This window comes from Podarcis tiliguerta (genome assembly GCF_965153285.1).
Source record: "Podarcis tiliguerta genome assembly, chromosome: 2".
NCBI lineage: Eukaryota > Metazoa > Chordata > Lepidosauria > Squamata > Lacertidae > Podarcis > Podarcis tiliguerta.
In genome coordinates, this window is record NC_139535.1 from 43,847,786 (window position 1) to 43,860,478 (window position 12,693).

At 40.1% G+C, this 12,693-nt stretch overlaps 1 protein-coding gene across 31 annotated transcripts in view; it reads right to left on the bottom strand.

Annotated features, from left to right (window-relative positions):
* CACNA1D (calcium voltage-gated channel subunit alpha1 D) overlaps window positions 1-12,693 on the bottom strand; it is a 184,070-nt gene that overhangs the window by 87,676 nt on the left and 83,701 nt on the right. For 29 of the 31 annotated variants that reach the window (XM_083420303.1, XM_083420309.1, XM_083420304.1 and 26 more), the window contains 3 exons: window positions 8,388-8,557; window positions 1,235-1,322; window positions 252-278 (listed from right to left, as the gene is read on the bottom strand). In XM_083420303.1, coding sequence (XP_083276429.1) covers window positions 252-278; window positions 1,235-1,322; window positions 8,388-8,557 — 285 coding nt within the window. The remainder of the gene's footprint in view (window positions 1-251; window positions 279-1,234; window positions 1,323-8,387; window positions 8,558-12,693) is intronic. The other 2 variants (XM_083420298.1, XM_083420297.1) reach the window with 1 other exon arrangement.

The window sequence follows — 12,693 nt, forward strand, 5'->3', positions numbered from 1 at the left end:
TTATTGCTTAGTTGTTTAATTACCTGCTCAAGTTTTTGTGGCCAAATGTTGTTAGATAGCATATGATGCTGTATACATTTCTTGTGCATTCACTAACCCATTTTTAAAAAAAGATTCTGTCATAGTCAACCATACACTAACCCATTTTTAAAAAAAGATTCAGTCATATTCAACCATAATATGTGTAGATTAACAGGAAACAGTTAAGGTACAGGGGGAAAGTGATGGAAAAGAGAGAGAAGAATACTGACCTGAACTTGGATTTTGAGATAATTTGACTAAAAGAAAAGGAAAACATATTTTTAAAGAAAATACGTAACAATTATTTACACAACTCCTTCTCCCTTGAAAGCTATGTTGGAAATTAAAAGCATTTAAAATTATTTCAATCTTGCATGTCTGCTTGATACAGAAATGTTCTATTGGTGTAAATTGCAAAATAATGGCACCTTTTTACTGCTTTTGAAGGATCAGCACAATAAAAGCTTGCATATTTTACATACATAGGAAACATTGTCTTTTTGAATTGATCTTTTACCAAAGCATATCAGTAACGATACTATTAAGACACCAATGTCAAAGTGGTTCAGAAACAGATTATAATCAAAATTTCATGATCAAAAAACCGTGGTTACCTGCTTTTATCTCACCACTCCTCCATGGCACTTACAGCAGATTTCCCCACCCCACCCCAACAACCCTGCAATGTAGGCTGGAAGAAAATGATTGCCCAATACCATACACTGAGCTTGAAAGGGTTGAGCAGGAGTTTGAACTCAGGTTTCCAAGGTCTAAATCTAGCCACTACATCACACTGGTACAAATCATGGTTTGAATGTACTTATCAAGCGGACGGGGATTATCATAAAACATTGTCTGAATTGTTAGGTAACAACATGATAATAGCATCCATACCTTGTGCAATTTCTAGCAGCTGAACACTCACTACAGATTTCTGGCTTACAAAATAAGCAGTAAAGGACTATCAACTTAAATAAGCTTCAATGAGTTATTCAACAAATGTACATCATTTTAATCTGCCACATCTCAGAGAACTCCATTTTTGTTCAAAGACAATCTTCCTCAGAGTTTTCAGTTAATAAATTAACAGCACTAATGGCGTGTGTGTGTGTGTACACACACACACAAACTTAGATGAAGAAAACTGTTCCTTTGCTCAGGGATTGCTAGAAATAAAACCATTGACATTCCTACCATGCTGATTTGTACTCACCACAAAGCTCCACAGCATGCTGGGCCCTCTCCTTCTCCACCAACATTTTCCGTATTCACAGACTCAGTTTCACTCGCTTGCATGCTTGCTGTTGGTAAGATAGAAGATATAATTAGATTTTTAGCTCAGCAAAGCCAGCTACACTTTGCTTTGTGTGTGTTGCACAGGAAAGCTGTGCATTTCTCAGGTATTTATTTAAAAGCTTGCGGGGGGAGCAGAATGAAGTGTGAAAATGTTCGCTTTAGTTAGCTGGCTTATGATAGCTTACTCTTTTTCTTCTGTGCAATCCCATTGTTTAGCTGGCGCTGAAAAAGCTGACCCCAAATCCAGTTTGGATAGAAATGGTTTACAGCAAGCCAAGTTACAACCCTCGCAACTTCTAAGGTGCTTTTGTGGCCAGATTAGCCCATTGCGTAGGGTTGGAATAGTTAAGTATAAAAAGGTTTAGCTTGAAAAGTTCAATTGAGCTTTCGTGTACCTTCTAAACCAGGATGGTGCAATGCACGGTCCGAGGGCTTCATGCGGCTCGCGGGGCCTTTTTTGGTGACCCTCAGCAACACTTAGGGCCCCACCAAGCCCTCCCCTCCCCTTCCCAAAGCAGGGTAAAAGAGATGAAGCAGTCGGTTTTGGGAAGGAGGCCTAAGAGCTCTGCCAGGGTCCTATAGTTCTCCCTTCCCCTTCCCAAAGCCTAGTTAGCGCTTTCCCAGCTTTGGGAAGAAGGTGGGGGAGCTGTAGGATCCTGCCAGAGCCTCTTGCTGCCTTCCCAAAGCAAGGCAACGTGAGGACAATTCTGGGCTCACTTCCCCCTCCCCTCTGGGTTCTGCCCACTGGGCATGAAAACTTGGGCTGCCCTGTTCTATAAGCTCAGCACAAAGAGCTTATAGAACTGCACAAATGGAAAAGCACCTCTGTGCCTTGGGCACTGATCTTCTTAGTTGCAATCGTAGTAGCGAGTGGGGAGACTGGCTGCTGTGCTCATGTCCTGCTTGTGGGCTTCCCAAAAGCGGGGCTCTTCTTAGTGCAAAAGGCAGAGCACAACAGTTTACATTTTTCTAAGACCCAGCATGTTCACCCATGCTTATGTTGGTATGGTAGCAGCTAAAAGAATTAACTACAAGCACCAGGAAGCTCCTGGTCTTAATCTTGCCTCTGCCATGCACAGCTCTCTCACACCGCTTGGGGGTAATAGCACTGACCTATTGCATGATGTTGTTGGAAGGATTATTAAGCCCATGCAATATAGCATTCACAAGTGAACTGGTTCAATCTGTAGATGGAGGTTAGAGGTGGGGCTAACCCATTGACTGTGCGTACTTTAAGAATGTCTGCACAGAGGAGCAAGGATATAGAGAAAATTGATAATGCTTCACATGGCAGCTGAGATGAAATTATTGCCTCAGCACACAGAATAGAGAGACAATTTCTTGCCAGTCCACAAAGACAGGCTGTCACCTAAAGCAGAACAAACAAACAAACAATAGACTGGCTTTTAAATTACCAGGACTCAGTTCCAGTCCTTGAACATTTCTGCCTTCACTATCATCACAAGTTTTGTCAGGGACAATTCTGACAGCTTTTATTATCTTGGTACTTGTTCTAATTAAACAATTTCCTCAGGTGTCAATGTTTTGCACAATATTTGCCCCCATTAAAGATCTGAAGTACTGCTAGGTTGAACATATACTGTCTATGGCTCACTCCAGCCTGAGTACAACACCGTGCCTAATTCACAACCATGTGTTGTGATCTGCCAGGTGTAACTGAGAACTCTTCCCTCTTTTTAGTCACAGTCTGGTAGCAAGCAAAATCACCTAATGAAGGCCAAGATATGTGGCTAGCAGGGTTGCATTAATCTGGGGTAGTGGGGTCCACAATCCTTTTGAGTTTTTGTCAAACAACTCTCATTATGATCTACTCTGTTTAATTTAATGGCTTTCCAAGCAATCAGTATACATCTTGGGCTGCAATCTGATGCACACTTAACTGGGAGTAAGCTCCACAGATCATATGGGAACTTACTTTTGAGTAAACATGCCTAAGATTGAACTGTTAGTCATTTGTTGCACAGGATTCAGACTTCTTCCATCAATGTTTCGATTCTGTTATCTATCACACTTTCTCAGACCTTTCTCAGTGTGGCATGGCAGTGTCACCAAGCACCATTCAATAACGCCTGCATCAACACTACTAATTCTAAGCAATTACACATTTTATTTTATTTTATATTTTATTTATTTTTTAATTCACCAGAGAGTGAGAATTTCTCCACTCTACCACTTAACTACTTGAAAGGTGGCAAACACTTAAAAGGCTACTCTCTGCCTCTAATTAATTTCTAGGGATTGTCTGCCCCTGTCTAATGTTGAAGCGTGTGTCTCCCTGGGTTTTAAAAACTACAACATGTGAATGTTTCAATGCCCCACCCCGCCCTGCCAACATAGCTACCCACATTTCAATCGCTACCAACACTGGTTTGGGCCTAGCGAAGGATAATTCTGAGAAAGGAAACATTATCCAGAAAAGTCCTTCAATTTATTTGCACGAAAAGCCACCAAGCCTCTGGACTGTCCCACAAAGCAAAGAAAGAAGTTCCAATATATCCATGAAAACAGTTCATTCTGCTGGCACTGCACAACACCGCAAACATACATTTTCGCCATTAGCAGAACTACCAGATGTCCTTGTTTTTAAGAGAAAGCTTGTTCTTGGTCAATGCGCCATCATATCCTGAGAGCTTTTAAACGCTTTATGGTTTTCATCACATTGAAACTAAAGTGATGTACTCATATCTGACTCATTTGCCTTTCTAGATTGAGAGCTATTCAATGGAAATTTAAACGAGTATAATGAAATTTCAGCTTACAGTTGTTGCACTGCAGCAACAATCTCTTTGAAGCATGCATTCAAGCAGCAAATCACTTCCATGCAAGATGTGTGTCCACATGCAATTTAGGGAATATATTTACTCCCAGGTGTTTGAGAATTTAAACAACAGCACTCAAAACTCATTGCCTAGATTGAAACACATCCACTGCAAAACAGAACACATTTTTTACCATGTTTGTTTGACCCACGGCAACATCTAAATCTGCTTTTCTTCTTGTCGTCTAATAAATCGGCCAACGTAACCCCTTCATGTTAAACACATGCAACCCCGTCAATAAAACAGCAGGTGGCAGCAGCAGCAGTGCAAAAGACAATAAAGGATCCACATTCAGTGCAATGCCAGTTGAGATGCTACATGACACAGGAGGACTATATTGGCTTTGCTATCAGCAACTGCAGCCTAAATCTAGGACTGTGTAAAATTGAGAGGACTGAAGTGGCAAGGCTTCTGGATTTCATTAAGAGCACCCGATCATCTCCTCCCTCTTAAGCCTCCCAGGCAAAATCTCAGAAGCCAAAAGGTATGTTTGTGGAGGAGAGTAGCTGCACAGGCAGCTCTCCTATGGCTATCAGAAGCAGAATTATATAAAATAAAGCACGCATAGCATATGCCAATGCAATTTCTGTAATTGATACACGTTGCAGGGCTGTAGCCGAGTTGTCAAGCATGCGTGCAAAAGGTCCTGAATTCAATTCACCAGATAAAAATGGGGATGCCTAGTATCTGAAAGCCTAGAGAGGCACTGCCAGGGCTTATTTAATGTGCTTTCTAGCCACAGGTCCCCACTTTAAAGCACTGTGTCTGAGTGCTTCTTTTTTTTTTTTTCTTTTTTGTCCCAGTGCTTTCCCCATGAAAACCTGCCCTTTAAAGCTGAATCGGAACAAATGGCAATTCAGCTTTCAAGAGGAAAAAAGTGTGCAGACACAGGACTTTAAAGTGTGGACCTGTGTCTAGAAAGGAAGCACAAAAGGAAGTCTGGATGAGCTAGATGTACCAATAGTCTGGTAAAGCAGCTTCCTGTGCTCCTAAAACCAATTTTCCTTGGTGCAGAATTTTGATTAGTTTTTGAAGTAATCGTAGTAACTACATTCTTGCTTAAATTAATTTACTCCTTACAGTAATTCTTGGCCAAGCTGGGGAGGGCTCACAATAGATCCTGAGGGAACAGAGGTGAGTCATTGCTGGCAGTTGCACAGATCATAAACCGCTTTCTATTCAGTGATTAGTAATTATCATCCTGATAGTTTTACAAGGGTATCTTTACAGTAGAGTATAAAGATTAAGGGCTGATTCACAGAACTGCAAATCAGGCTTGTCTTTCAACTCAAGTTAATTGTTTTGCCTGCTTGGGTTGAATGTGTCAACTCCCACAAACATAAATTGCACATGGATGCTAGCACACAATTCGTCAAAGGCACTGATACCTGAGATTTGTGTTTTTTCTATCCAGGCTGGCAAGCAGCTCTCCCCAGTCTTGAATGCCCCAGATGCTGCAAGACTACAACTCTCATCTTCCTTGACCATTAGCCAAAATGGCCAAGGACTGATGACAGTTGTTGCCCAATAATATCTGGGGACCAAAAATAAGGGGGAAGGCCAGCTACTTTAGCACATGTTTTAAAACCAATTGTATTTCTACTCTATCAGTGTTGTCTATTTCAAAGGAGAGCAGGGTGGATTTGTATATGCAATATTAAGGCTACAATTCTATGAACATTAACCGGGGGGGGGGGGGGGGGAGCATCACTGAACACAGTGGGACTTTCTTCCAAGTAAGTGTGTTTAGGATTGGTCTGCCCATGCAGATACCAGTTTCCCCATGGCTGACACAGCCCTGATCATATCCAACTCTCTCTATCTCAGAACCAGAATAAGAAAACTGGGAATTAACAATGGACTTGCAGAGTTACTCCGAGGACTAGCAAGACAATAAAGCACCTTGCAAAACGGTGGATTAGAAGTAACATAAAGCTAAGTTGGGATGCGGGTGGCACTGTGGTTTAAACAACCATGCCGCTTGGACTTGCCGATCAGAAGGTCAGCAGTTCGAGACCCCGCAACAGGCTGAGCTCCCGTTGTTTGGTCTCAGCTCCTGCCAACCTAGCAGTTCAAAAGCACGCAGTGCAAGTAGATTTTTTCCGCTCTGGCAGAAAAAGTAAATGGCGTTTCCGTGCACTGCTCTGGCTTCGCCAGAAGTGGCTTAGTCATGCTGGCCACATGACCTAGAAAAACTGTCTGCGGAAGTGGACAAACACCGGCTCCCTCAACCTGTAAAGTGAGATGAGCGCCACAACCCCAGAGTCGTTTGCGACTGAACTTAACTGTCAGGGGTCCATTTACCTTTTTAAAGCTAAGTTAAAAGGGTCAGTTGTATTAAAACTGGTCGTTTCCACATCATTCTACAGCAATGAAAACAAATTATGTTGCTGCAGAAGAAGTGCAAAAAAAAATTCACATCACTAAGGCCAACCAGCATCACTCTTATTACACTCATTTAAGAAATCAGTTGACAAAGTGCATGTCATTCTCACATAAGATAGGGAGTAATTAATTTTCTGTAATCTAACTACAGTATCACACAATGGCATTTTAAGTGGGAGAATCTTCCAAGAGAATAAAAAGGAGAGATATGGCAGAGCACTATAGATTGTGTTTTGAGAAAGGCAGGTTTCTTAACAGAGCACAAATAATAATAATGCAGCCCAGCAACTTTAATGATTTCCTTGTTAAATTTTATGTTACTCAAAGATTTTCCGTAGCAATATTCAGAATGTTCTGAGTAGCTTACTCTGAAATATATTCCATGGCGATATTACTAACAGATTAACTGTTCCATTACAGGATGTGCTTGATATGGCACAGATTGCTGCTTTAAGACACCATTACCAGTAACACACAAAGACACTGGATGCTTGATCAGGGCCAAAGAACATCTCTGCAGAGGTTGATAATAGTAGGATCACTGCCTGAGACAGATATCATTGACTCTAAAATTAGCCAAGCAAGTGGCTAAAATTGCTGTTTCCCTTTTAGAAGCACCAAGGGATGGATCTCCAGATGGACCAATTTTCTCTACATCCACAAGATGTTGATAGGCAATTTGGGGGTTGTTCTACAGCTATCTCTGGCTTCAGGAAGAAGACTGAAAAGCCAAGGGGCTCCCCCAGCTAGCCAGCTCTTCTCTCTAAGCAGCTTAAAGAAAACCTAAATGTTAAGGAGGATTTTTGATTCTGTGCAAAACTAGCTGTCAGGTCAGCAATTTCTAGCCTCTAATAGTTAGCACTATTATGTTAACAGTTAACACTATGTAGAAAAATTGCTCTTCAGAAAATTACTTCTTGCTGTAATATACCCCCATTTATTTTGACAGTTTGTCAAAATAAAACAATAACAATCTTACAGTGTTGACATTCGTCAGTAAAATTTAAAGTAACATAAAATGCAGTCTGACATTTTAGGGCCGAAAATGGCTCTTGCGACTCATTGCTAGATCTCAAGGATGCAAGTTCTGTACATGCCAACCCTGCAAATACATATATGTGCATGTACATTTTTAACATAACATCTTGAATTAATACAAAATGTAACTGAGGTTGCAATCTATTATTGTTGTTATTGTTATTATATTGATATCACGCTTTTCACCAGCAGGTCCTAGGGCTACCACAATTTAAAATTCAGAATTAAAAACAGTTAAAACAGAGTACATTCATAGGCATAGGGTGGATCCTGAAAACACATGTATCAGGTGTCAAATGACAGGGTAAAGAGGTGCATCTTCAGCATTCGCTGAAACTTGTATAGCAAAGAAACCAGGTGCACCACGACTGATGCTCTCTCTTCTGGGCTGCCACCACCTGCAAACTTCTGACAGATGTGGAACTGCTAAGCTGCTGATTATAACACCTGGGAGGGTTTGTAGGGAAGGAGGAGCTCTCTCGGATATATGGGCCTAAGTCATCTGGAGCTGCAAACACTAGCATGAGCACCTTGAACTGACAGCCAATGCAGCAGTTTATATGTGTTCCAAAGGCAAGCCCAGCCAGCAATCTGGCTGCTGCATAATAATGTTAGAGTGAAGGTAAAGAAAGTAGTCATTTACAACAGAAACAGTTATCTACAGGTGGGGGAGAGGGGAGAATTACGTTACAGACATCAGAGAATAACGCTATTATGTGAGCAACAGTCTCTCCCATACAGTAAACTATTTTTAGAGCACACTATATTCTTTTGTTAGCAGTAATAAAGTGAGAAGACATGACATACTATTCCGTTTGCCTTCTCCATCACCTTCCTCTTCATTCTCAGGGTCAATATCTTCTGCTTGTGTAATCCAATCCAAATAGCCTTTGAGATCCTCTTCAAGCTGCTGCTTTTCACGCAGCTTCTGAAAATCTCCCCTGGCCTTGGCTTTTTCTCTTTCCTTGGAAAACTCCCTATTGGGTTCAGATAAAACGTAACAGAAATATTGATTTATGAAGCTGTAGGCTTTCTGAGGGGGAAAAAAAAAACCAGACCCCAGTATTTCTTTTTCACACAGTTAAACAAAATAAAGAAACTGTACAGAAAAGTGAACAGTTTCCACAGATCACAACAGTGATACGAGTCACACACCATGCTTCATTCCTTATACACTTATTAAGCTCCTATGTACTGATAATAATAATAATAAAAATACAGCTAACAATTATTTGGTCACAATACCTAAGTTGACATCATGTTGGATCTTTCCTCCCACCCTTAAAAACCTCAACGTTACTGATATATGTAAGATATTATGTTGTACTTCTCCTTTAGAAATTAAATGATTATTCTAAACAGCACCTTCTACTTAATAGGGCCAAGGTTTGAAGGCATAATGGCTTCGTGGAATTACACCTGGGGGAAATGGCATATACCAATGAAATGTAAGTGTGAACACATATTTGAGAAAAAGGCAGTTCATGTCAAACCTAAAAGCAGGATTTGTCCCCTTGAGTCACTTATACAAGGGTGAATCTCCTTTACGCAAAATATCCCAACAGAATTAAGGTTCCTATGTGGAAATTTCCAAGCTATCTCACATCAGTATGAATAGAGGGAGCCCATGATGGACAGAGGAGAGAATGTAAATGACAGAGTTTCAAGTCTGCTCTTCAAGCCTGCAATTTGTCTTCAGGAGGGTGGGGGAATAAAACAATGCAGTGCAGCCTGCTAGATTAAATAACCAAAGACCCTCAAACAAAACAAAACAAAACAAAACAAAACAAAACCCTTAATCTGAACAAAATAAAAAAAAATCCTTCCAGTAGCACCTTAGAGACCGACTAAGTTTGTTGTTGGTATGAGCTTTCCTGTGCATGAACACTTCTTCAGATATTAGATCCCTTTAAATGAGTCAAATGCATTAGATCCTTTTAAATGAGTCAAAGGTACATGACAGCATGTGTTCCCAAATTGGAAATTCTTCATTATCTCTTGGAATAAGAAATGATTGAGAAGCTATCTTAACACCCCATTGTGCTGGGCTGGGTTTACGTGTTGGATTTGAGCCAGTCTCACTGCAAATCACACTGCCCCCCTCCACCTTCCATCCTGCTCATTTTGGATTTGGTGGTGCCATTGCTGCAGAGGAGAGAGGTTTGGATTGTGCCCTTAGGCTGTAGGAACATACTCTTACCTGGGAGTAAGTCTCACTGAACTCATAGAACTACCACTGAACTGAATGGAACTTACTTCTGAATAGACATGCATAGATTTGTGTTGTTAAACAATAAATGTGAGAACCTAGATAATGCATTTATTGTAAAGATGACATCTAAACTCATGTCACACTGCCCAAAAAAAGCCCAGTAAGAACTCAGCATGCTCAACTATTACCAGGAGACACAGAATCTTGAGTGTCAGTTGAAAAAGAAATACACAGAGCTGAAATATGCTAGAGAAAGTTGTGGCTGCCTAGAATCCTAAACAGAATAATTCCTGTTAGGGGATTATGATATACTGCCACATTCTGTTGCGGGTACCATTCATTTCAGTGGAACTTGCTCAGATGTTCCACCAGAACCCTCACCATGTCTTCACCACTTCTATGAAATAATATCAGACTTCACAGATTGAAGTCAACCTACTCATCCCTACAGATGAGAGAGATTCATGAAAGACTATGCAGTTATGACTGCTACAACAGTACTATTACACCTCTGCACTTTCACTAGAGCATCTGAATGTGACTTCTAATGGCCAATCTAGATGTTGTAAGAAACACATGGCAGCATTTCACGCAACTGTTTTTGCTTATGTTTAATAGCAGCAGTGAAGAAGGGAGTGCAATTAATATTGGGGTCATGGTGTATAAGTGTGGGTTGTTGTTTTTTTTAATTAATTTCAAGTTACACCGAAGTGATCTTTTCCTGTGGAAAAGAAGCTACTATTGGCATCTGCAGCCTACCAAAGCCCAACAACAACCTTGAAGGGCTGGTTTTCATTGGAATTGTGGCATTGAGAAAAGGTTAAGCCTTCCTCCTCCCTGCAACACTGCCATTTCAATCCTGAATGGACCCCTGGCAGCTGCTATTTAATAGAAACAAGAAACAAGATAAGCAAAACCCAAACCATGTGTTTCACATATCATCTAGTTTGGCACTAATTATATAGGATTGCAGAAAGTGAACATAATACTGAATGTAATATAATAGTTCAATTTTGTCATGGTTCATGATGTCCATGGTCTATTGCTTGAAATGATTTGGCAGATATGTATCCTGATGAACAACTATCCAGCAGAAACTCAAAGTGATCCCTACTGCCTACATGGCTTTGCAGAGATATTTCAGGTCTCTGCAAGGGGAGTTGGTGCCTTCTCTGGAGAACTGATGCCATCTTCACATCCAATAGTCGTCAGAGAAAAGCTGAAAGCCAATGGGGAGCTTTTAGATATTTGGATGTGATCAACGGGGGGGGGGGGGCGTTGCTGCTGCTATTGATATTAATATTGTGTATATTTATTTTAGATCTTTCATGATTTATGTGGAAATTGTTCAATTTGGTTGTGTACTTTTTATGTTTAATTTACTGTTTATGACCACTTTCTTTTGTTATGTTTGTAATTATTTTTTTTTCCATGTTGTAAGCTGCCTTGAGCATAGTTTTAACTATAGAAAGGCGGTATACAAATAAAATGATGTACATATGTTTAATTCCACGTTGAATCTGATTCATTTTGCAACTACACATACTGCGGCATCAGGTTACATTTGACCCAGTGTGAGACAATGAAATGTGCTTTTTTCTTATTCAAGGAATAGGGCTGGGTGATATTTTGTTTTCAACATTGTGATATATTAACAGCTAAATATTGTGATATACTGTACTGATATATTACAATGTCTGAAATGTCTCTTGACTGATTCTTCCTCTGTATCTTATTTCCTACTTCCTCTTTAAGGACGAAATAAGGTGGGGAGGAAGAAGCAGGTGAGACACATCACCCAGCCCTACAGCTGAGCAAGCCCCCTTGCCGCTCCGACTCGCGGAACACACCTGGCGCTAAGGGGAGTGTTCAAAAATGCTCAAAAATTCTGAAACCGTTATCATGATCTGAACTTCAAACTTCAGTTTCAGATGATGTACAGAAACACCAGGAATAAATGCCTCATCAAACAATGGGTTGGATCACAGTTCAAACCGTTACTGAAACATGGGCTACAAAAGTTGGGTCACACACATCAAGGTTTTTAGCACACCATTTTAAATAGGAATGCTATTGCTTTTGTTTTTAATTCTTGCTTTACTGATATATGTGAGAAAAGGACACTTTTATCCTCTCATTTTGGGTTTTTTTGGCTATTAATCCTTGACTCTGCTGAGAAAAGGAATACTGTCAAGGCTTGTTCATTTTCCTTTACAGGAAAACTGCAGCTGACAGTTCATTGCCATCTTCTATTTTGTGCATCATTATTTAAATGCCTTTCCCCATTAATCCTCAAAGTGCCATGTAGACAAGTGTTCTTAGGTATGTGTGTGCACACTGGCATATAGAAAAAACAACACTCTTTTTCATTACACGGATCCATGAAAAAAACAGCATGATCGTTGTGCTAGAATGCAATAAATGTCAGGAAAATATATGCTAAATGAATAAAAACATTACTTTCACCCACAGTGCCTACAGAAGGATGCATATGGGGACACGTCAATATATACTCCTTGCTGTCCTCGAGCAAGGAAGTAAATACAACTTACAGATATTTATTAAAGTGTGTTTGGAAAGATCTTATTTTGTTCCCATGGCTACCCAGAGAAATAGTAATGCCTTCAGCAGAATCTGTCTTCAGTATAAAGCATCTTTTAGTGGTTAGAACTATTCTTGAGAAACAGATTATCACACATCATTAAGAGCTGTTCCACTTGTAAATAAGGAATTGTTTTCACAACTTCCAGTTTTCTTTGTTTAACAATAAAATAGTTTCAGCAGATACGCTGGTAATACATTCAAGTATGCCATTTAAATATTATTTCTGCATAAAAATATATTAATTCAAATCAGAAATGCTACTTCCACATTATTAAGGCAAAATCCCTGAACTGCTTG